The sequence below is a fragment of the Anomaloglossus baeobatrachus genome, chromosome 1 (assembly GCF_048569485.1).
Source record: "Anomaloglossus baeobatrachus isolate aAnoBae1 chromosome 1, aAnoBae1.hap1, whole genome shotgun sequence".
Taxonomy (NCBI): Eukaryota; Metazoa; Chordata; class Amphibia; order Anura; family Aromobatidae; genus Anomaloglossus; species Anomaloglossus baeobatrachus.
The window spans coordinates 712,220,419-712,244,905 of record NC_134353.1 but is presented as its reverse complement, the minus strand read 5'-3'; the positions used below and the strand labels follow the sequence as shown (position 1 = coordinate 712,244,905).

Here is a 24,487-nt window from a genome sequence, read left to right as displayed (position 1 = left end):
CACACTGATAGATTTAATGCATTTCACTGTATGTGCAATGCATTAGACCTGTGATCAGACTAATAAAAGTTAAAGTCCCATAGAGGGAATAAAACTTATTTTTGTACTTGCATATCAATTAAAAAAAAAAAACACAAAAAAACCCCTCTTCATTGGGGGACACAATCATGGGGTGTATGATGCTGCTGATGCTAGGAGGCTCACACTGTGCATTTTTAAAAAAAAAACAGTTAGCTCCTCCTCTGTAGGATACACCCATCAAACGGAGCCAGACTGATCAGTTTTAGCTTAGTTTCCATACGAGACAGAAAATGGGCTAAGTGCAGCACCGTGTCTATCACAGGTTTGTGTTTGTTGGGCTTTATTAGTGATTTCCCTTTTTCTTTCAGATTCAGCTTGTGATTGGGCAACAGAATAATTGCTCACTGTCATTCCACCTAGAGACCAATAACAGTAGAGATGCAACCCAACACTCTGGTCTGTCTGGCAGGATCCTAAACCCCCTAAAACAGCAAGAGTGTTTGGGGCAATCGCACCGAGGGACGGTTCTGGCCATAATTCCCCTAATCGCTCGGCACCCAGGGCCTGACTGGGCAGTGAGGGAAGATACCTACCACACACCTCATGATGATTAGGATTGTGGTTCAAATGCTCTGTCCACCATCCAGTAAGTTAGACCCACATGACCACACCACTATTCTGTGCTCTATCCACATCCAGTGAGTCAGAACTACCATCTGCTGAGAACCACATGACTGATCACAACAGCAGTCAAAACGCTATCTAGTAAGTCACAACTTCCAATTACTGTGAAACACATGACCATCCACAATGCAGTCCTATAGATCTGTCCATCATCTAGTGAGTCAGACCAAATATCTCCATGATCCACAAAGTGGTTATCAGCAACAGTTCAAGTCCTCTGTCCACTTCACAGTAAGTCAGATCCAATATCCTCCATGAACCTCAAGGGCTGATCACAGCATGGCCCAATGGGCCTCAAGCAACGACATTACCTCAGCCTCTTTGTCCGTTGAGTAGGCACTTAAAAATTAAAACGGTTATGCTTTATTTCATAAATTACTACTACACATGAAAATGAGCAAGTTTGTAATATAGCTTATCTTACAAATTTGCTTCCTTCTTTGCCACTACCAGAATTAATCAGTCATTATCAAAATTCTCAATTCTGAGGTGAAATCTGTATTCAGATTACACCATAGACAACCCTTCAGGGAGTTTGTAGGATTTCTTTCCAAGGCTGCATAGCTTTACTCTAGCCACTGTGTATTTTCATTTAGATCTTTTCTAGTCTAATTGTAGGATGACTACTCTCCTCCCACTCTGGACCTCTGGCTTACGTTCTGATGTGTACCTACATGCTCTACAGGATGGAGTTTACCGTTACTGTGTTAAGCCAATGGAATCTACGTCCTTGCCTCTGCCTGGTGAGCTTGGCTATGCCTCCGTTCACTTGTCTTACTGGACTGCCGATGAGGCCAAAATCTGTGTCAGCTCACAGCGATACCATTCTTCTTCAGTATCCTTACGGGGATCATGACAGTGGCGTAACCAGTCCATGCTCCAGAGGAGTCTTAGCCTTCCTTCCATTTACTTATGGCCAAGGCGCTTTCTCAGCATGCCATGGGATTCTTTACGTTTCTCAGAGCTCACGTCTCACTGGGTTTGAGCTTCAGCAGGTCAAAGTCGTCTCTATCCTAACTCCGTGACTATTGAACGCACGAACAGCGTTCTTTTCCATGAGGATAAGATTTAAACTCTTAACTCTTCTTCTTTGAACTCTCTCTCTCAGACCTTCTGTTCCATATTTCTGTTTTCCAAGCCATTCTCTTGTTTATCGATCTCCTCTCAGTCTCGTATTCTGGAACTGGTGGTGGCGTTCTACTGTCCTCGTTAAAGTTCCTCCTAGATCATTGGATGACGGACGTCTTTTTTCTCATTAGGGAAACCTCATTACAGTGATGTTTAGTTCAAGTTCGCAAATAGACCTTCTTTATCTTCATCTGCAACTGAGAGTTGTTCATTTGCCTCTCCTCAGACAGGATTCTTTTCAAGCCACCTTCTGCATATAATACATCTACACCATGCCCTTTGTCTCCTCCAAGGTGAAACCCTATACAATTGGTCAGAGGTCATGGACTGTAGAAGATCTGCTTTTCTCGCAATCTTCTAGTCTCGAAATGTCATGGGATTTCGGGCCTACGAAAGTAGTTATCGTCTCAAAGAGGTTTTCTACCTTCTCCCAGATACCTCATGAAATCTCCTAGATTTCTTTCCCACGTCCACCCTTCTTACTCCATCAGGATTTTATTTCTCAGACAGCATGGTTCATGTACAACAGCACTCAAGCTTCCAACTCCTCCGATCAAGTCTTGACCATCTCAGTGGAAATGCCCTCCGATCTTGTTTGCCTTTCATCTTCTTTCCCTTCTGGCCTTGTTGTCGGACCTCGAGTGTAATTGTTTCTCAGCTCCCTAAAGGTCAAGATTCTACTTTCCTTTCAGAAGACTAGTTCCCCGTTCTATGTTCAGGATTCCCATGAGGAGAGCACACAAGTAATTTTCTAGCGGTCTCCCATGGAGCCCTGGGACCCCATTGGATGTTGAACGCTCACTTTCTGTATCCATTCTATCATACTTCCTTATTTTCCCGGAGAGCTCTTTCCAGCAATGTTTACTTCCATGGGCTAGTCATAAGCTGGCAGCCCTGTCTTTTCACCCTTCTTCCCTGACCTTCATTTGGTCTGGGATTTCTGCATGCGCCTTCTCTTTTCACCTTCCTTGGAGTATTTTCTTGGCTATATGGTAACTGGTTAATGTGTGTCTTATGGCCCTGATAATACGACTAGGACAAATTCTTCACACATTCAGATTCCCTGTTCAGGATTCAGGAGAATCATCTCCATGCTCATCCAGTCCTGTCCAGTACTGCTCTACCTTTCTGGACGCATCTTGCCGAAGGGCGGAGCACCATTTCTGTTGATCCTGCTCCAGTCACCAGTACCGGCGTTTTCACAATTAGTAGTCGGAGCTCTGTGGCAGTTTCTTCTAGTTACCAGTTCTTCCTTTCCAGGTTATAGTGAGTTATTCACCTCCCCTTTTTTCCCCAGCGGTTTCATGCCTGAAGAGGAAGGTTTTGCTTTCTACACTGGACGGTTTCGGACCTGAGATTTTCACCTCTGATCTTACATTTTGTTATTCCTTCCCCACTATCTTTGGGATGTACCAGTTTCCGGTGTCCTCCAATAAAGTGATAGAGAAAAGATTTTGGGTACTCACCATAAAATCTCTTTCTCAAAGTCATCATTAGGGAACACAGCACCCGCCCGTTTTAATTGTCTCTGTTGGGCCAGTCTATTTTATTTTAGGTTGTTTATCCTATTGCTTTCACACTAACAGATCAGCTTGTCTCCGGCTGGTGGGTGTAACCTGAGGAGGAGCTAACTTTTTAATTGCAAAGTGTCAGCCTTTTAGTGGCAGCCACATACACCCATGGTTTCCTATGTCCCCACAATGAAGGCTCTGAGAAAGATTTACAGCGAGTACCCAAAATCTAAAAAAAAAATATAAAATAAATAAAGCCAATAAATACAAACATTTATGTAACAAAAAAAAGTACACATTTGGTATTGCCACGTCCGGAACGACACAATCTTTAAGTCTGTCACACTAGTTAACCTCTTTAGTGAGCAAAAAAATAATTTAAAAAGGGGTAAAAATTAGGTCTTCATCAAATCACTGGAAAGAGTGGAATAAAATGCTATCAAAAAGTCAAATTAAATTATATATGGTATCCCTGAACGGGTAATCTCGTCCTGCAAAAGGCAAGCCCCCCACTCAGCTTAGCTAGCAAAAAAAAAACCTATAGCTCTCAGAATAGAGATGCAAATTTTTTTTTTTTCTCTAAAATTGTTTTTACTGTGTGAGAGGCAAAATAAAAGTAAATTAAAGTAAAGTAAAGTAAATAAAAAATGCTGTAATCGTACTGAAAAATCTTTTATCAGTGAATGGGATCTATATAAAAAAAAAAAAAACCCCACTTCCTGAATTGCTGTTATGTTCATTTTGCCTCCCCCCAAAAAATTGGCCTAGTCAGGAATGTGAAAGCAGGCTTGGGGGTGAAAAAACTGATTTTTGTGTATTCACCGTAAAATCGTTTTCTCTTAGCCATCACTGGGGGACACAGGACCATGGGTGTTATGCTGCTTATCCATAGTGTCCTCCTAAGTAGATGCAAAGATGTTAGCTCCTCCCCTGGAGTATACTCCCCCTGGCCCAGCCAGGCTACTTCAGTTTTAGTACACAAGCAGTAGGAGAACAAGTAACAAAAAACGTGAGTGAATACTCATAACAAAAAAGTACTGAGAGAGAAAAAAGAAGCTAAGGCCCAACAGGGAGGGTGCTGTGTCCCCCAATGATGGCTAAGAGAAAACGATTTTACGGTGAGTACACAAAAATCCGTTTTTCTGTGACACCTCATTGGGGGACACAGGACCATGGGACGTCCTAAAGCAGTCCCTGGGTGGGTAAACAAACAACGCAACCCAAGGACTAGGAACCAGTCCCAGATAGTGGAGCACCTATCTCGGTAGGCGCTCCTGGCTATCGTTTGCAGAATTTTCCTACCTAGGTTCGCCTCAGCCGAAGCCTGGGTATGGACTCGGTAATGCTTTGAAACAGTACGTAGGCAAGACCAGGTCGCAGCCTTACACCCCTGTTCCACTGAAGCCTGATGCCCAAGAGGCGCCAACTGCTCTCGTGGAATGAGTCCGCAGGCCACTAGGAATGGACTTGAGTTTCAAGTGGTAGACCTCCTGGATCGCAGAGCGAATCCAGCGAGCCAGCATTGCCTATGAAGCTGCCTCTCCTTTCTTAGGCCTTTTAGGAATGACGAACAAGCAGTCCATGTTCCTAAAGGGGCTGTCCTGGGTACGTAATATCTGAGAGCCCTCACAAGGTCTAGCGAATATAGGAACCTTTCCACCCTATGGACTGGGTGGACAAAAGGAAGGCAGAACAATGTCCTCGTTCATATGAAACGGGGAAGTAACCTTCGGAAGAAAATCCGGAAGGGGGCGTAGAACCACCTTGACCTGATGAAAGATCAGAAAGGGTTCGCGGCATGAGAGTGCTGCCAGTTCCGAAACGTGTCTGATGGACGTAATCGCCACTAAGAATGTTACCTTCCAGGAGAGAAGAGCAAGAGAAGATTCCTTAAGAGGTTCAAAGGGGGACCTCTGGATACCGTCCGAACCAGATGGGAAACGCCCTTGAGGAAAGTCTAGACTTGCGGATTGCAAGCTAGGCGGTATTGATAGAATATTGAGAGACATGAAACCTGCCCCTTAAGGAGCTGAGGGCCAACCCCTTTTGCAACCGGACTGCAAAAATAAAATCAAGAATTCTGGGGATCGCCAGAGGCATAGGTTGGACATTAGATTCCCTGCACTGGGAAAGGAAAGTTTTCCACGTACGGTGGTAAATACGGGATGAAGGCCAGCTTTCGGGCACTGTACATGGTGGAGATGACCACGGGAGAGAATCTCGCTCTTGTTAAAGTCCAGGTCTCAATGGCCAGGCAGTCAGCTTCAGGGCTCTGGCATTCTGATGGGAAATGGGCCCTTGGGTCAGCAGGTCTGGGATGCTTACGAGGCGCCATGAGCAATTGTACTAATTCGGCATGCCAGGTGCACCTGGGCTAGTCGGGTGCTATTAGTATCAAGGCAGAAGGAGTCCCGGTGATCTTCCGGAATACTCGCGGCCGCAGGGGCAGAGGCGAAAAACATGTAAGGTAGACGGAAGCGACTTCAGGAGACTAGAGCATTCGCGCCAATGGACTGTGGATCACCTGACCTGGCTAAGAACGCGGGTACCTTTGCGTTCAACCTTGAGGCCATTAGATCCACGTCTGTGTACCCCAGCGAGTGCAGATGTGTGGGAACACTTCTGGGTGGAGAAACCACTCTCCGGCGGCCAGGCCTTGGCGACTTAGAAGGTCCGCCGCCCAGTTCTCTACTCCCGGTATGTGTAACGCTGAAAACACAGACCTCCGTCGATTCGGCCCAGGTGAGGATCCTGAGGACCTCGAGATAAGCTGTCTTGCTGCTGGTACTTCCCTGCAGATTGATCTAGGCCACAGCTGTTGCATTGTCCAATTGGACACGAATCAAATGACCTGCTAGCAGAAGGGGGGAATGACCTGAGCGCGAGAAAGATCGCGCTGATTTTCAGGATGATTTCTGGGAAGGGAAGACTCCTGGGGCGTCCAACATCCCCAAGCAGTGTGGAGCCAGTGCCCTGCTCCCCAGACTAAGAGGCTGGCGTCCGTAGTCAGGAGTAGCCAGTCCACTTGGAGAAAAACTCCCTTTCGATATGGAAGAGGACTGAAGCCACCAGCAAAGCGCATACCTGACTGAAGGTCTCAGGTGAAAAGTTCGTCCAAGGAAAAGGGGCTCTTGTTCCAGGCAGCTAGAAGCGCAAGCAGCAGTGGGCGGTGGTGGCTAAGCGAGCAGCACTGACTCTATAGCCGACGATATCCTACCTAGCACTCTCATACTGGATCGTATGGAGTGAGGGGAGTATGTAGAAGGCAGTGTACCACTTGTTGTAGAGCGGTCACCTTGTCTTGAGGGAAAAATATCAAGCCCCGAAGGGTGTCCAGGGACATGCCCAGGGAGGAGACGGATTTTGACGGGACCGGGGATGATTTGACTGGAGTCAGAAGCCGCCCTAAGCGGGATAGGGTGCCCACAGAGATCTGCACGCTGGTTGAGCCCTTGATGAGGAGGTCATCCAAGCAAGGCAGAACAGCCACTCTCTTGGCGTGAACGGCACTCATGGCGGCCGCCATGACCTTTGTTAAGAGCCTTGGTGCTGTGGCAGAGCCGAGGGTAGGGCCACACATGAAAAAAAAAAAAAAAAAAAAAAGAAGAAGTCCAGAACAGCGAAGTGGAGGAACTTTTGGCGAGCTAGAGCGATGGGTATGTGCAGGTACGCTTCCCTGATAGCTAGGGAGGCAGGGAATTCTCCTTCGGCCATAAAGGTAAAAATGGACCCTAGGAATTCCATTCTGAATCTCCTTATGTGCACATGTTTGCTCAGGTGTTAGAGGTCCAGGATGGGTCGAACTGACCCGTCCTTTTTTGGGGAATACGAGAGGTTGGAATAGAAGGCCTTGAACCTCTCGCCGTCCGGAACAGGTACCATCACCCCCGCCGTTTGGAGGGAGTGGATCGCTGAGGAGAAGGCCTCGCGGTGTTTTGGAGCCTTTGGAGGGGGGGGGGTTTGAGAGAGAAAAAACAAAAAACTGACCAGGGGATCGGGTTCGGAATTCAATGTGATAACCAGAAGACACAATGTATCGGCACCCATTTGGGGTCTGAGACGGCAGCCCAGATGGAGGAGGACGAGACTCCTCGGTCTTTGTCTAGACTGCCGGGACGAGGTGGACTTGGGGAGGGCTGAGAAGGTCGGGCCTTGCGTGTCTAGTAAAAAAACATCCTGGGCTAGAGTTGGGGGAGGGAGGTACTCTTTCCCTCCCGTGGCGTCAGACAAAAAAAAAAAAAAAAGCCTGTCCAGACGATCGGCAAACCATCGGTCTGGAAAGGAGTACTGTGAGAGGCTTCTTAGAGACAGAGTCCGCTCTCCATTATCGGAACCAGAGGGCCTTATAGATGGCTATGGTATTTGAGGCGGCAATAACTGCGCAGGTAGCAGCATCGAGGGAGACCTGCATGAGGTACTCTGCCGCCGCAGCAATGTGAACTGTTACATCTGTGAGGATCTGAGGGAAACTGGTAGTCCTGGTGCCTGTGCGACCCACACGGAAGGGGAGAGGGACCCGCAGCCTCAAGGCGGAGCGATCGAGCTGCTCCACTTGTCTGTTCGTCGGGTCCTTGAAGGAGGATCCATCAAGTAAAAGACAGGAGGGTCCTTCAGGCAGGCGGAAGCCAGGTGAGGATCCACCGAGGCCAGATCGGCCCAGCCCTTGGAGACAGCTAAGCCAAAGGGGTACCGGGACTCCATGAGTTTACAGATACCGAAGCGGCATCAAAAAACTTTGCTGCAATAAGGGAGTCCATCACAGCTTGATCACTCGGGGAGGTTGAAACCAAGGAATCATCCCGGTACAAACATCATTCCCCTTCCTCCGGCTCCTCAGAGACCGCGGAACATGTGGGAGAACCCCATCTGTGTATCCCAGAGGGAGAACCATGGGGGTTATGCCCTTTTTCTGATCTGCAACCGGTGAAGCAGAGGGCTGATTCTTATCAGAAGGACCCTCTATAGAGGGGTCATCAGGCTGCGTTCTGTCCAGGGGCCCCGAGGGGTGTGAGGATGATGTTGCATAGCCAGCACCAGGTTCTGGGAACTGTGCCCATTCCGGGGGACTGGGAACCGTAGGCTCTGGGCTGGCAGCAGTTGCTGCGGTGGTGGTGTGAAGCCCCACAGGTGTTGTATCAGTGCATACCTTCAGGGACTCCACGTAGCTGGTGCTGGTCACAGGTAGGGAATCTTCAGTTTTGATCGTGACGCCACTCTCAGATTTGCGGTCAGAGGGGACCGCCACTGCAGATTAGGAGGCACCTGGGGCTGATGGTGGGTGCAGTCGGGTGTAGTAGCCTCCTGAGAGTGAGGCAAGCCCCAGGGCCCTTTGTAAAGCTGTAGTACCAAAAGTCGCAGAATGACCACACACAGGCAAAGTGTCTTTCAGGGTTTTTACTCACTTCAGGTGGCAGGGTGAGTAACCCGGGCGTAGCTGGGATGAACCAGGTGGGAACCAGGTATCCTTCCGGCTGACTGTATGAGGGTGACTACAAACTCGCCTTCCTTAGCCCTTGGTGGTTTGGGGTGACCCCGACTTTGAGTCCCTATGGGGGTCACCCAGGGAAGATGCTGCAGCCTCTCTCCCCTTCTTGTTTTGCCGTGTGCTTGTTCCCCGGGCCAGGCCACTCCAGCCTCTTGCCTCCTGTGACCTATGGGCCCCTACTTGCGGTTACGTGGCTGCGGCTTTTGGTTGTTGTGGTGTGGGCTGTAAGAGCCCCACACCGGCAGGTTTAGCAGGGAAAGGTGAATCTATCCTCGCTTCGGGATCTGCCGCCCGGTTGGGCCTGGTGCTCTCTAGAAGTCTCCTTACTTCCCACTCCGTTGCACTCGCTAGCTGAAGCTGGCTTTCAGGCAGCACTCCTAGTTGACCGTTCTCCCCCGTCTGTAGCCACTGCGCGGGCGCTGTTAGACAGCAACAGCCCCACAGGTCTGCTCCTCACTGAGCCCTATGGAGTTCTCACTCTAACTGACTCACTGCTCCTCCTCTCCTGTTCTTGCCTACGCCACCTAGCAACCAGACTCTCCACCACACCCCTTGAGAGGAGATGGAGGCTTTTAACCCCCTGCCACTATTCCAGTGGAGGTATAGGCTTTGCCCCCTCCTGGGATCCCCAGGGGTCCTCTCATGGGTACATGTGTGAGACCTGATCACTATGCGCCTGTGTTCCACACCCCTGTCAGCCTTCTGGATTACCTGTGTTGTACTGTCCCCAGCATGGGTGCAGCACTCAGTGGTGCCTGACCAGGTCAGGGGCGCCACATTCCCCCTTAGTTATCACCAGCACGTCCTCGGGCTGCAAGACAACATTTTTAAAATGCATAAAACATTAAAACATGGTAAAACATTTTTAAAAGCACCAGGTATCAGACATCACCACCCTCCACCCACAAGTCCGTTAACCCACCCAAAACCCTCTCAGGAGGCAGGTCACCGGTCCTGTTGGTAACCAGGTCTGGGCCATCCGTTTCCCCAGACCTTTCCTCCAATCTTCCTCTCCCGTTGGCCGCGACTTCAGCCACTTCTGGCAGGATGTAGAGGCGGCTTTCATGGGCTGGTGGTTTCAGGGTATACCTGGCCTGGTGGATCCGCGCCGTCAGCCTCTTCTGGCAGGATGCAGAGGCGGCCTCCACAGTTGGTGCTGACCAGGTACCCTCTTTGTGGTGGTGAGCCAAGGCCCCATAAACAGGCGTGCTCTCTGGTCGCAGGTGAGCCAAGGCCCTTTTCTACGGACGGGCCCCCCTGGTTGCAGACGAGCCAAGCCCCTAAACAGGCTGGCCCTGGTGGTGGTGCCACTGGTGTAACTATTTACACTGCGAGAGTTTGTGGCTATAGCAAGTTCATAGCCTTAAGTTTATTTCTCACAATAGTTTTTGTGGGCACATACTTGAACTTGAGAACGTTGCAAAACAAAACTTTTCAAAACTTTAACTTCTGTACTTCTTTTCTGTACTTTACTTTACTCCTCTTTTTCACTAGGGCGAGGGCACGTTGGGCACTGGCACCTGTGACTTTCTTGCTCTTTGTCTCTTTCTTCATCTGTGGTTGCCTCATCTGTAGGTTCTGTGTCTTTCCTTTCTTGGTCTGCATCTGATTCCTTTTCTGTATCTGTTTCTTTATCTCTGTCTTGTCTTTCTTGTCTTTCTTGTCTTTCTTGTCTTTCTTGTCTTTCTTGTCTTTCTTGTGGCATGGGATGGCTGTAGGGTTTGCTGGGACATAAGGCTACGTCAAGCGCGTACAATCCCCTTTCACCTTGGTGCATGGTAAACTGTACCGAATCTCCCATTTTTAGATTTCTGCAAGGGTGTCCTCTTGGCAGATGAGCGTTCACATCTCTGCGGTTTACAAATATCCCTTCTTTTATTCCTGGTGCTACAATGAATCCATAGCCGCTTTTCAGATTAAAGTCTTCCACTACGCCATAACACAGGGGTCCTCTAGCCTGGGCTTTGGACTCTCTCAACAAACGCTTCTCCTTTAGGTCTCTGGCGGTGACTGCTCTCTGTTCAGGAGACTGTGGTGCTGGAGCAAACTGTGTTCTTCTGCGCCGTGTCTTGCGGGCTGGATCCATGCCTGTGGGCTCCCAGGTGAAGCTCTTAGGCAGCTCTTCTTCTGCAGAGGGGGTCAGGTCCTCCTCGTCCCAGCGGGAGTATGGCAGCATTTCCGGCTCTGAATACACAACTGCTACTGGTGACACTGGAGTCGGAGTCAACCCTTCTGCTTCCTGGCCTCCTCTCCCCCTTAGTTCTTCCTGGCACTCCTTTGGTGGCAGTGCTGGGGATGGCTGCTCTTCGGCCGGCCCAGGTGAGGGACTCCTTGGTGTAGCTGCTGCAGGAGTTAGCAGGAGACTCTTTGGGGTATGCGGAGGGGGTATGTACTGGCTCACCAACCATTGTGGAAATTTGGCCTCCAGGTCAGCCCTCATCTGCCAATATGCAGGGTCTTCACCCACCGTGGGCTGCCTATCAGGAACCTCTGTGGACCGGGGAGCGGTGTCTGCTCTGGCCTTACAGGCCGGGGTAAATGCTGAGGTAGTCTTTTCTTGGCGGGCCGCGCCTGGCATGGCGGCGGCCTGGTCTTGGCGGGCCGCGCCCTGGATGGCGGCGGCCTGGTCTTGGCGGGCCGCGCCTGGCATGGCGGCGGCCTGGATCAGTGTCGCTGTTGCAGGGGGCTCTGTGCAGGCTGGGCTGGACGTCGCTGCAGCAGTCTGGGCTTGGCGGGCCGCGCCCTGTATGGCGGCGGCCTGGTCTTGGCGGGCCGCGCCCAGGATGGCGGCGGCCTGGTCCTGGCGGGCCGGGCAGGGCATCGCTGCAGGGACTGGGTCTTGGTGGGCCGAGCAGGGCATCGCTGCAGCCGCTGGGGCTTGGAGGGCCGCACCTGGCGTGGCTGCGGCCTGCTTCAGCGTCGCCGCACCGGACGCCTCTTCAGGGACCGCGGACGTGGCAGCAGGGGTCGGGGCACTTGCGCGGGCCGGGGCATCATTCGACTCACCCGTTGTTGGTAGCACTGGGGTCTGCGTCGTCGCCGTCCCGCCTGACACCCGGCGCGCAGCTCTCCCTTCATAGGCCCGAACCGCCGCGGTCATCTCCTGCAGTTCCATCCGTTCCTCCCGAATCTGCTCCACGACCCGGGTCTCCAGCCGGTTGCAAAACTGGGCCAGCTCTCGGTACCACCAGGCAGCGGAGCCTGGTTCTGGGTTCCTGCGGTCAGACGCCATTTCTTCTGCGCCGTCTTCTGCACGGTCTCCCAGCAGTGGACTCTTCGCTGCCTCCTGTAACAAGCTGTCCAGTTTCTGCTCTGCCTCTTTCAGCAGCTCCTCTCCCAGCAGCAGGCTTGTGGCTTCCTTTCCTTCCCGCCGTCTCTCGACGCTTCCACTCTCATAGCTGGCAAGGTCAGAACTCTGCAGGGGATCTCTGGGTAGCCACACCTCTTCGTGGGCGGTAACTTCTTCCAGCGCGGGCTGCTGTTGTTTTTCAGCGCGCTTTTCATGGTGGCAATATGGCGGCGCTTCCAATTTTTCAAGCGGACCGCCCAGGCACATGGTCACCTGTCTCAACAGGTCTAGTCCTTATCCTGTTCGTGACGCCAGATGTGAAGCCCCACAGGTGTTGTATCAGTGCATACCTTCAGGGACTCCACGTAGCTGGTGCTGGTCACAGGTAGGGAATCTTCAGTTTTGATCGTGACGCCACTCTCAGATTTGCGGTCAGAGGGGACCGCCACTGCAGATTAGGAGGCACCTGGGGCTGATGGTGGGTGCAGTCGGGTGTAGTAGCCTCCTGAGAGTGAGGCAAGCCCCAGGGCCCTTTGTAAAGCTGTAGTACCACAAGTCGCAGAATGACCACACACAGGCAAAGTGTCTTTCAGGGTTTTTACTCACTTCAGGTGGCAGGGTGAGTAACCCGGGCGTAGCTGGGATGAACCAGGTGGGAACCAGGTATCCTTCCGGCTGACTGTATGAGGGTGACTACAAACTCGCCTTCCTTAGCCCTTGGTGGTTTGGGGTGACCCCGACTTTGAGTCCCTATGGGGGTCACCCAGGGAAGATGCTGCAGCCTCTCTCCCCTTCTTGTTTTGCCGTGTGCTTGTTCCCCGGGCCAGGCCACTCCAGCCTCTTGCCTCCTGTGACCTATGGGCCCTACTTGCGGTTACGTGGCTGCGGCTTTTGGTTGTTGTGGTGTGGTCTGTAAGAGACCCACACCGGCAGGTTTAGCAGGGAAAGGTGAATCTATCCTCGCTTCGGGATCTGCCGCCCGGTTGGGCCTGGTGCTCTCTAGAAGTCTCCTTACTTCCCACTCCGTTGCACTCGCTAGCTGAAGCTGGCTTTCAGGCAGCACTCCTAGTTGACCGTTCTCCCCCGTCTGTAGCCACTGCGCGGGCGCTGTTCGACAGCAACAGCCCCACAGGTCTGCTCCTCACTGAGCCCTATGGAGTTCTCACTCTAACTGACTCACTGCTCCTCCTCTCCTGTTCTTGCCTACGCCACCTAGCAACCAGACTCTCCACCACACCCCTTGAGAGGAGATGGAGGCTTTTAACCCCCTGCCACTATTCCAGTGGAGGTATAGGCTTTGCCCCCTCCTGGGATCCCCAGGGGTCCTCTCATGGGTACATGTGTGAGACCTGATCACTATGCGCCTGTGTTCCACACCCCTGTCAGCCTTCTGGATTACCTGTGTTGTACTGTCCCCAGCATGGGTGCAGCACTCAGTGGTGCCTGACCAGGTCAGGGGCGCCACAGTGGCGGGGGGGGGGGGGGGGGAGCGGAGCTACAGGGGCACCGGACTCACAGAAGGAAGAGGTGCTATCATCCCCTAGTAGCTCAGCATGGCAGGATGCATTAAAAAAGTCTTATAGTTGTTGCTGTAATTGTGCAGGGCATAAAACATGTGACTGCAGCCTCTGGCTGATGAGCCACAAACTCTGATTGTAATGAGGGAGCAATGCTCTGCACAGCTACTGCGCAAGTGAGGATATAACTAACCCAGAACACTGATGGCCCTTCCCCCCCCCCTCCTCCTGTGTCCCAGTTCCTGTGGGAAGGAGGAAGCCAGCTCTGAGAGACGCCCACAGGCTCTGATCACAACAAGAGAGAACAATGCTCTGCAGATCCTGTGTGAGGAGGGTTACGCGCGCTTTCGTGAGGGGGCGTGGCTTATCGAATGTCGGAGGTGACGGGGCTTAGCGCTGACAAGAAGGCATGAGAAAATATAATAAAAAAAAAAAAAAAATACATGGTGGGAAGGGTCTCCCTTCCCCCCTCCAGCCCTGCACAACAGTGGTGGACAGAAAAAAAACTCTAAGTGTACCGCAGCTGCGGCTGCACTGAGTCCTGGGAGCTGTCCCCTCCCCCCGCCACAGGTGGAATGCTTTGCAGGAGTCTGCAATTAGCCCATGTGCATCCAGTCAGTGTGACCTTTGCTCCAATTACTGTCTGCTGTGCCCGGTCACAGAGCGTGTATCAACTCAGACCCTGACAGAGGGACTGAGGAAGTTTTACATGTGCTCTGGAAAAATCGGAATGATCTCACCTCAGCTCCTGTGGAGATGGCAGTCTGGTCACGCTGGTGCGGGGCATGTATCAACTCAGAGCCTGCAAGAGGGACTGAGGAAATTTTCATCTGCTCTGGGCTCTGGAAAATCAGTGCCATGAGACCTGTCGTCCAGTGAGTAACAGCCCAGGATCCAGCGTCACAGGAGGGGGTAAGGGGAGGCGACACTCCGCTTTCCCGCCTGTTGATGGTTTGGGGAAATCTGTCCCCGAAGGAACATTCGCCCTCTAAAAACAAAAAAATTGTTGCTGCAGTAGCCTGGCTGAGCCAGGGGGTGTATACTGCAGGGGAGGAGCTAACATCTTTGCATCTACTTAGTGTCCTCCTATGGATAAGCAGCATAACACCCATGGTCCTGTGTCCCCCAATGAGGCGTCAGAGAAAGGTTAAATTAAATTCAGTCAGCACAAAATGTCTGTTCAAACCAAGTACAGGCCCTCTATGAACCCTTGACATGGCCAAACATTTCAGTGCACTTTCCCACCTGCTTGCTTTCTCTCTCTGCTTTTCTAATGCCATAGATGTCAATCAATAAATGGGGGCAGAGATAAATGGAAAGTAAGTAACGAGTCAAGAATTCCAGTGCACCTTCTCGCCTGAGGGTACACAGAGCACCTATGCTTGGTTTGAACAGTCCTTTTCTACAAGCAGAAATGTGTACCCGAATCTGGATTGTGAACTATTTTGGTTAAGTTCTGGTGACTTTAGGTAAAATTGACAAGCATGAATATTTTAGCTTTGGTAAGTTGCATGTCTCCGCTTCCATTTTTTTAAGCTTCTGCTGCAAAGTTGTTTAACACTAGAACTACTGAGGTAGTCATTTTGACTACTTTGCACCATGTATTTCTATATAGGTGTCACGAGTCCAGTAGTTCTAGTGTTAAAGGCGGCACTCATACCGGTGAAAATGCCACCTAGCACTTTACAATGTGCCAGGTCTACCTTAGAAAATTATGTACATTGTTTTTATTCCTTGACTCACTAAAGTGTAAAAGTAGTACTGGCAGCAATAGTAGTTTTTGTTTCTGTATTGCAAATATAAAAATGGCTATTTTTGAGTTTATACATTATGTTATACGATAACATTGTTTAATCAGACATACATTGGTTCATGGTTACAAAATTTTGTGTATACACAAGGGTTTCTGTGTGTTTGTCTTGAATATACAGACAGACAATATACCATTGTAACAGAAACCTTATGATTTACTTACATGAAATATCTGATGGTTTTGTGTGTTTGCTATCCATTGAAATAGAAACTCTGATTTCTTTAGTTCAACAATCTGATGTTTTATGTGTTTGCTATATACACAGACAGACAATATATCCATTTACCTAGCTCAAATACTTGATGTGTATTCTTGGGAGATTTGAATGTCTGTGGGTTTATTACCCCATTGTCTGATGTGTGGTGTATCTCTAGTTCATCTATGCCCAAAGACTGGCCATCAAAGGGCATGGATCAATAAGACTACAACACATTAACTTTAAGGTTTGTAATTATTGTACAAACCTCTATTTAAGATCAGATGAAATATAGCACAGACAGAAGCTCGTGTATGCTGCTGCGTGAGACGTCCAGGCAGTGATGTCCAGGAGTTCTCTGTCTATGTCATGCTTCTCTGACCTCCAGACAGATGATGTTCCAAATCTCCTTGGTGATGTAAGTATTTAACTGTACTTAACCTTTGTATGTTCAATATACAAAAGTGTACGCAATATCATACTTTTCCTTTAAGTTTGTATTTCGTATTAACCTTTATAATAAAATTACTTAATTGCCTTCTTTAAAGCCGTATCTGAACCTTAGTGTTAAAAATATAGCAAAACAGTTTTTGTTTTAGGATTCACTAGAAATGGCTTATATACAGAACTGTTTGTACATGCTTTTGCGCATAATGGGCAGCAAGGTGGCTCAGTGGTTAGCACTACAGTCTTGTAGCGCTGGAGTCCTGGGTTCAAATCCCACCAAGGACAACATCTGCAAGGAGTTTGTATGTTCTCCCCGTGTTTGTGAGGGTTTCCTCCCACACTCCAAAGACATACCGATAGGGAATTTAGATTGTAAGCCCCTATGGGGACAGTGTAATGGTGCTATAAAAGTGAATAGAAGGATTTTTGTGTACTCACCGTAAAATCTCTTTCTCTGAGTCTTCATTGGGGGACACAGGACCATGGGTTATGCTGCTGTCACTAGGAGGCTGACACTAAGTAAACAGAAAAAGTTAGCTCCTCCCCAGCAGTATAACCCCTGAGCCGGAGGCGGGCTCAATCAGTTTAGTGCACAAGCAGTAGGAGGAGAACCAAACAATCCTGAATAAAACAAGGTAAGAAACTATGACGATCCTTCGTGTGACCAGTGACCTGGGAATACAGGCACTGGGGCAACAGGCATGTCCTATATAACAAAAAACACAAGCAGGGTGGGTGCTGTGTCCCCCAATGAAGACTCAGAGAAAGAGATTTTACGGTGAGTACACAAAAATCCTTCTTTCTCTATCGTTTCATTGGGGGACACAGGACCATGGGACGTCCAAAAGCAGTCCCTGGGTGGGAAGAAAAACCATCACCGGAGAAAGGAAGGAAGCCACTTCCCCCTTGCTGGGCTTGACCCAGACCTACAAGCGCCTAATGTTGTTACAGGTGTGCCAATGCCACCCGCAAACCCTACGCCAAGACTGGCCTCTGCCGAAGCTCGGGTGTGAACTTGGTAGAAAAAAGTCAAGGTATGCCAGCTAGAGCGGCCCTGGTCAAACGACGACTGGAGTTCAATCGTTCGAGGGTGCCCCTTGCCCGGTAGACCGCGGCGGAAGTCCGTCCTTCATGCGATAGTCTGCACATATGGAGGAAAGGATCCATGTGAAATTCTGGCCCCAGCACACGCTTCTTGGGCAAGGGTGGAAGGATGGATTGACGGTCGGTGAGACCGAAAAATGGTGTCCGGCAGGCACGAAAAACTGAGGGCTCGCACCAGCCCTGGAACGAACTATGCCCCTTTTAGGCCGAGAGAGGAGCCTAGAACCGAAAAAAACCGAAAACCAAAGTCCTCTGCTGGAAGGAAACAGCGAGGTGTCTTGGACAGAAACGAAAGGTTCTGGATGTAGCCCCCCCTTGTCCTGCTGGTGGAGCCGGAAAAGTGGGGAAAAAACGACAAGAGGGCTGTCCGCCCTGATGTCGTCTGTAACAACCCGATGGCCACGAGGAGCCCACCTATCAAAAAACAGGTGGGAGCAGAGAAAAAAGGGGAACCTTGATCGAACCCATCACTGGATTCAGGTCCCACATCTCTAGTGAACGCTGAAATAAATCTTCGAGGAAACTTGATTCCCGGCCCTCTTCAATGCCTGCCATCATCTTGCCCACAGTCCTGACGAGCCAGCATCCGGGATCCACTGATGAGGCCATGTAACTTGGGACTTCTGAGCCCTGGTAGAATAGAGGGGCCCCGACACTGAAGAATTTTGCGGTCTGGAAGGGGCCACGGGGAATTTGCGAGGAGATGAGTAAATGATGTGAAACTCTGCTCGCCTGGGTCACTCCCGATCTAACGCTTGCCTTGGTCCATCTTGAGAACCCTCGAGATCATAGGAAGCCGCGGGCAGATACACGAGAGCCTGAACAGGCTACACGACCGGACTAGGGCGTCGACATCTAGTCCAGAGCAGGTGCATACTCTAAGCACCCTTGACAGATCTGGATCGGAAGGCCAAAAATGGTCCACGACCGGAGGTCTTCCTTCGCCAGAGATCTGGCTGGTGATTTCCGCGTTGGAGCCCTTTACCTACGCGAGGTCCATCCTACCGCGGACATCGGCCGTCTAAACGTCCACGCTAGGGATGTGCTGCCGAGATTAGCGAGCGAAGGGACCCGTCCCAGAGCAAGATCTTCTAGGCCTCTTCCCTTGCCATGACACTCTCTGCAACTTCCTGGTGGATGATGTAACCACCTCTGCGGCATGGTCCGGCTGGAACCTGGCTGGGTCACCGCGACCTAGAGAAGAAATTGTAACTGTGCTAGCCAGCTGCCTCTGAAGTCCGGAATGTTGAAGGAGAGACGACTCTCTAGGAGTGTCCCTCGGGACCCCGCCGAGGAATGGTGGGATAGCAAACCCTAGCACGGGGGGCTGGAGACGGTTGATAATAAGCTCCAGAGGAGGACAGGGAGCTTCCCAGGGATGGTTGCGAAGACTGGTCCGCTAGGAGGGGATTGGCGGGTCACCCGCGAAGACGGAACCTTCCTGTCTCCGTTCCTCAGTGCGCTCCGTTGGAGAGTCCGGGATGAAATCTGGTATGTGCACCGTCGCTATCACCACCACAGGCTGTGAAGGAGCCAAAAAAACCGAAGGGAAGAAACGGGCGCAGGAGGCAAAAGGCACGCGGGACTCTGTGCCAGGAGGGAAAAAACTACTCCTGCGTGAGGAGTAGCCACCCTTGAACGGCTCGAATACTGTGCCTGAGGGATGATGGACCGGACCGGGTCCGGGAGGGCTCCTTCCGGTAGCCCAGCTACCCTAGTAGCAAGGAAGGGGTAGCTTCCTAGAGGGTGATGATGGTCTGAGCCTCAAGGCGATGGTTCTTGAAGGCAGACTCTGGGCCTCCCGGTCGTTTCTGGGCAGAGAAAGCCTAGCAGCTCTGCAGGGTAGGATACGTAGGGACAGTGATCCCTGTAAGCGTTTTTAGAAAGGCTGGAACGGACCGCAGCCCTGCAAGGCGGAGATGGTTGTTGTAGGGATAAAGGCTTCCAGACGTCAAGTGGCTGAAGGGGGCCCAGTCGGCCCACATCAGCCTCCTACGACACTAAGCAAAAAACTGGTTGAGCCCGCCTCCGGCTCAGGGGTTATACTGCTGGGGAGGAGCTAACTTTTTCTGTTTACTTAGTGTCAGCCTCCTAGTGACAGCAGCATAACCCATGGTCCTGTGTCCCCCAATGAAACGATAGAGAAATTATAAAACATTCTCCCATTAAACTAGAGGAAAACTTAAAAAAATAAAAAAAAAAAAAAAAGTGTATGATGCTAGTTAAAAAAATATTCCCCCCGCCTGACGAAAAAGGAAATACATACCAAATTAAAAAATATTTATCTAAATATATAGGAGGGAATCTGATTTATTATAATAAAACAAAATGCAAAGACATATGTACAAAATATGCCAACAAGCAATAATTCGGATACGTATTAGACCACATGCTCTGCCACTAGTTTATGCTAGATGTTCACAGCAAGGTGTCCATGTCATTCCATTAATGTAGGAACAGAGCTGTAATGTAGAAAGACAAAGCTCTCCTTTCATACAGCCTCTCTAACCGTTGACAATCAAATAAAATGTGCAGGCGAATGAAGACAGTCCACAGCTTTTCATTGCGGAATCTATGCCACCGCGAGGCAGGCTTGTCGAATGCTCTGTGCCCAGGTTGTCAGCAGGGCCGTCAGGGAGTGCTTGTCCGGGAGCTGGAGAAGTTTGGATGTCATGCAGCGATATACAGATTGCAGGAATGGGTTTGCTTCTGAAAAGAAATTCACACCAAAGAACATTACAGTTTATCACAGATAATCAGAAATGTGCAAATAATAGATGGCCCTAATTAATAAATCCATGGATTACAGAGATTGCTGGCTGTAGACAAACACTTATGTAATATTACATGTCAGTTTCTCATTCTCACAATGATTTTACATACCGTATTTTTCGGACTATAAGACGCACTTTTTTCCCCCCAAATGTTGGGGGAAAGTGCCGGGGGTGCATCCTATAGTCTGAATGTAGGACTGCGGGGAATGAGGGTGCTGCGGTGGAGCGGGTCATCGGGGGCATGAGCAGGCTGCAGCAGCACCTGCCGTGGCCACGTGGGCACGCTCAGTACATATGCACGCCCATCCTCCCACCCATCTCTCAGCGCTGAAGCCAGCGCTGACAGGTGGGCGGGGGGTGTGCGCATACTAAACAGCCAGCCCGCATGATCACCCCTGGCAACTTCAGCCTGGAGTGATCACGTGCGGCTGTATTCACTGCTCCCCGCACATCATCATCAGCGCAAGGGGCAGTGAATGAGTACACTCACAGTTCCTCTACAGCACCGCAATGTCCTCCTGTCTGCCAGCTACGCTGTGTGGAGACTAGCCGTGCGCACAGTGATGACGTCATCGCTGTGCGCACGTGTCCACACAGCCGCGATGGCACAGACAGGAGGACATTGCGATGCTGCAGGGATCGTGGCCGGCTCCACACAGCGCTGCCGGCACAGACTGATGGAGGAGCCATTCTGCATGGAGCGAGGAAAGGGGAGTATAAACGTTTATTTTTTTTTTTGTGTGTGCCACAGGATGCAAGACATATAGCAGGATGGTGGTATATGAGCAGGAGGATGGCGTATACAGCAGGAGGATGGCGTATACAGCAGGATGGGAGCACATACCAGGATGGGGGTATATAGCAGGATGCGGCCATATGCCAGGATGGGGTATATGGCATGATGCAGCCATATACCAGGATGAGGTATATAGGAGGATGGGAGTACATACCAGGATGGCAGTATATAGCAAGATGGGGCTATACCAGGATCGGGACACACACACACACACACACACACACCAGGAGGATCATTACCAGGATGGGGTACCTTAGTAGAGAATTTGGGGACATTACCCCCATAAATGTGTCAGCAGCAGATCCTCGCCCCATAACAGTGTGTCATGACCACATTTTTTGCTTAAAATTTTATTTTCCTATTTTCCTTCTCAAAAACCAGGGTGCGTCTTATGGTCCAGTGCGTCTTATAGTCCGAAAAATACGGTATACACATTATTGGTTGCGTGGCCGGCGTACCAGCTCTACCTGTATTGTAAGTTGTCTGTTATCCAACATCTGTGTGGGTTTTTTTTTTTTTTTTAACTGTTTATTTATTAACAAATTTTGCCATGGAGGTAAAATTAAAACGTCAAATAATGTCAGTAAAAATAGACAAGACATCAGAGGTCAAAACACAAGGAAAACAAGAAAGCCTGCGGAGACACAATCACATGTTTCTCAACGCTGGCAGGAAACCAGCCAAGTCTTTCACCGGGAAGGAACAACCACGGGAAGGGCAATCTCCAGTCAAGGAGACCACCTATAGCAAACATGGTATCCATCCACAGACAGCTGTTTTGGAGTATTAGCCCCTCATCAGTGTTGAGTAGGAAACTGGCTAGTGGGAGCATTACCTAGTAGAAGACTACATAAGCAAGGATCACTCCACACTGATGAGGGGCTAATACCCCAAAACAGCTGTCTGTGGATGGATACCATGTTTGGTATAGGTGGTCTCCTTGACTGGAGACTGCCTTTCCCGTGGTTGTTCCTTCCCAGTGAAAGACCTGGCTAGTTTCCTGCCGGCGTTGAGAAACATGTGATTGTGTCTCCGCAGGATTTCTTGTTTTGAATATTTCTTAGGGGGCATTGCTCTAGAATCACTGCGTTGAGAAACACATGGTGGTGTCTCTGCGGTGTTGGATGTTGATCTCCCCAAGGTCAACCATCCTTGCTTATGAAAACACAAAAAGACCAGAGGGGGTTTATCAGACACAAGTTATGCATGAGGCAAACGTATGGAGCAACAAAGCATGTAAACGCTCCATATCGGCGCTCGATTAGAAGTCACCAGAGTATAGATCCCACGGTGACCATATATCCTGAAATTTGTCCAGCTGGTTGTTGATGCACATTGTGATATATATTTTTGTTTTTTTTAAATAAAGATTGTGATATAAAAAAGAGAATTTTGTTTACTTACCGTAAATTCTTTTTCTTATAGTTCCGTATTGGGAGACCCAGACCATGGGTGTTTAGCTTCTGCCTCCGGAGGACACACAAAGTACTACACTAAAAAGTGTAGCTCCTCCCTCTGAGCTTATACACCCCCTGGAGAACCAGATCTAGCCAGTTTAGTTCAAAAGCTGAAGGAGAATAGCCACCCACAAGTAAAAACAGAGCAAAAACCGGAACAACCGGAGACTGTCAACAACAACAGCCGGTGAAAACACGCGGAACAAGAAATTGCCAACAGGCAACAGGGAGGGAGCTGGGTCTCCCAATACGGAACTATAAGAAAAAGAATTTACGGTAAGTAAACAAAATTCTCTTTTTCTTTATCGCTCCTTTGGGAGACCCAGACCATGGGACATCTCAAAGCAGTCCATGGGTGGGAAATAAACAGAAAAACTAAGAAGTAGGCAGAACCTAACTTCACAAATGGGCGACAGCCGCCTGAAGGATGCGTCTGCCCAAGCTCGCATCTGCCGAAGCATGAGCATGCACTTGGTAGTGCTTCGAAAAGGTATGCAGGCTAGTCCAAGTGGCAGCCTGACAGACTTGTTGAGCCGTAGCCTGGTGCCTGAAAGCCCAAGAGGCACCGACAGCTCTGGTCGAGTGTGCCTTGATCCCCGGCGGGGGAGGCACCTGAGAACACTGGTAGGCGTCTGAAATGGTCGACCTAATCCAACTGGCTAAGGTCGGCTTAGAAGCAGAGAGGCCCTTGCGCCGACCTGTGGTTAGCACAAAAAGAGAGGTGCACCGCCTAAGAGCAGCGGTGCGAGACAGATAGATCCGGAGAGCACGCACCAGATCCAGAGTATGCAGCGCTTTTTCAAAGCGATGAACAGGAGCCGGACAAAAGGAAGGTAGGGTAATGTCCTGGTTAAGGTGGAAAGGAGAGACCACCTTAGGAAGAAAGTCCGGAGTCAGACGGAGAACCACCTTGTCTTGATGAAAAAACAAAAAAAGGTGACTCCGAAGAGAGCGCAACCAAGTCGGAGACTCTCCTGAGGGAAGTTATGGCCACTAGAAGAAGGGAATTTTGTTACTTACCGTAAATTCCTTTTCTTCTAGCTCTTATTGGGAGACCCAGACGATTGGGGTATAGCTACTGCCCTCTGGAGGCCACACAAAGCACTACATCAAAAGTGCAAGGCCCCTCCCCCTCTGGCTATACCCCCCCCGTGATATCACGGGTTCTCCAGTTTTAGTGCCAAAGCAAGAAGGAGGAAGCCAATAACTGGTTTAAACAAATTAACTCCGAATAACATCGGAGAACTGAAAAACCGTTCAACATGAACAACATGTGTACCCGCAAACAACAAAAAAACATCCCGAAGGACAACAGGGCGGGTGCTGGGTCTCCCAATAAGAGCTAGAAGAAAAGGAATTTACGGTAAGTAACAAAATTCCCTTCTTCTTCAGCGCTCTATTGGGAGACCCAGACGATTGGGACGTCCAAAAGCTGTCCCTGGGTGGGTAAAGAAATACCTCATGTTAGAGCTGCAAAACAGCCCTCCCCTACGGGGGTGTCACTGCCGCCTGCAGGACTCTTCTACCTAAGCTGGCATCCGCCGAAGCATAGGTATGCACCGGATAATGCTTGGTGAAAGTGTGCAGACTGGACCAGGTAGCTGCCTGGCACACCTGTTGAGCCGAAGCCTGGTGACGAAATGCCCAGGACGCACCCACGGCTCTGGTTGAGTGGGCTTTTAGCCCTGAAGGAACCGGAAGCCCCGCAGAACGGTAGGCCTCTAGAATTGGTTCTTTGATCCATCGAGCCAGGGTGGCTTTAGAAGCCTGCAACCCCTTGCGCGGACCAGCGACAAGGACAAAAAGTGCATCGGCACGGCGCATGGGCGCCGTGCGGGAAATGTAGATTCTGAGTGCTCTCACCAGATCTAGCAAACGTAAGTCCTTTTCATACCGGTGAACCGGATGAGGACAAAAAGAAGGCAAGGATATATCCTGATTAAGATGAAAAGAGGATACGACCTTAGGGAGAAACTCCGGAATAGGGCGCAGCACTACCTTGTCCTGGTGGAACACCAGGAAGGGAGCCTTGGATGACAGAGCTGCCAGCTCAGACACTCGCCGAAGCGATGTGATCGCAACAAGAAAAGCCACTTTCTGTGACAGCCGAGAAAAGGAAACTTCCTTCAGAGGCTCGAAGGGCGGCTTCTGGAGAGCAACTAGTACCCTGTTCAGATCCCATGGATCTAACGGCCGCTTGTACGGGGGCACAATATGACAGACCCCCTGCAGGAACGTGCGCACCTTAGAAAGACGCGCTAGACG

At 50.2% G+C, this 24,487-nt stretch overlaps 1 protein-coding gene across 2 annotated transcripts in view; it reads right to left on the bottom strand.

The window, feature by feature from the left end:
* Nucleotides 1-19,460: 19,460 nt before the first annotated feature.
* The window catches only part of MED15 (mediator complex subunit 15), a 101,234-nt gene continuing 96,207 nt past the window's right edge, over nt 19,461-24,487 (bottom strand). The window contains exon 18 of one of the 2 annotated variants that reach the window (XM_075321684.1): nt 19,461-19,904. In XM_075321684.1, the coding sequence (XP_075177799.1) occupies nt 19,768-19,904 (137 nt within the window). In that variant the 3' untranslated portion in view covers nt 19,461-19,767. The remainder of the gene's footprint in view (nt 19,905-24,487) is intronic. The other variant, XM_075321694.1, reaches the window with a different exon arrangement.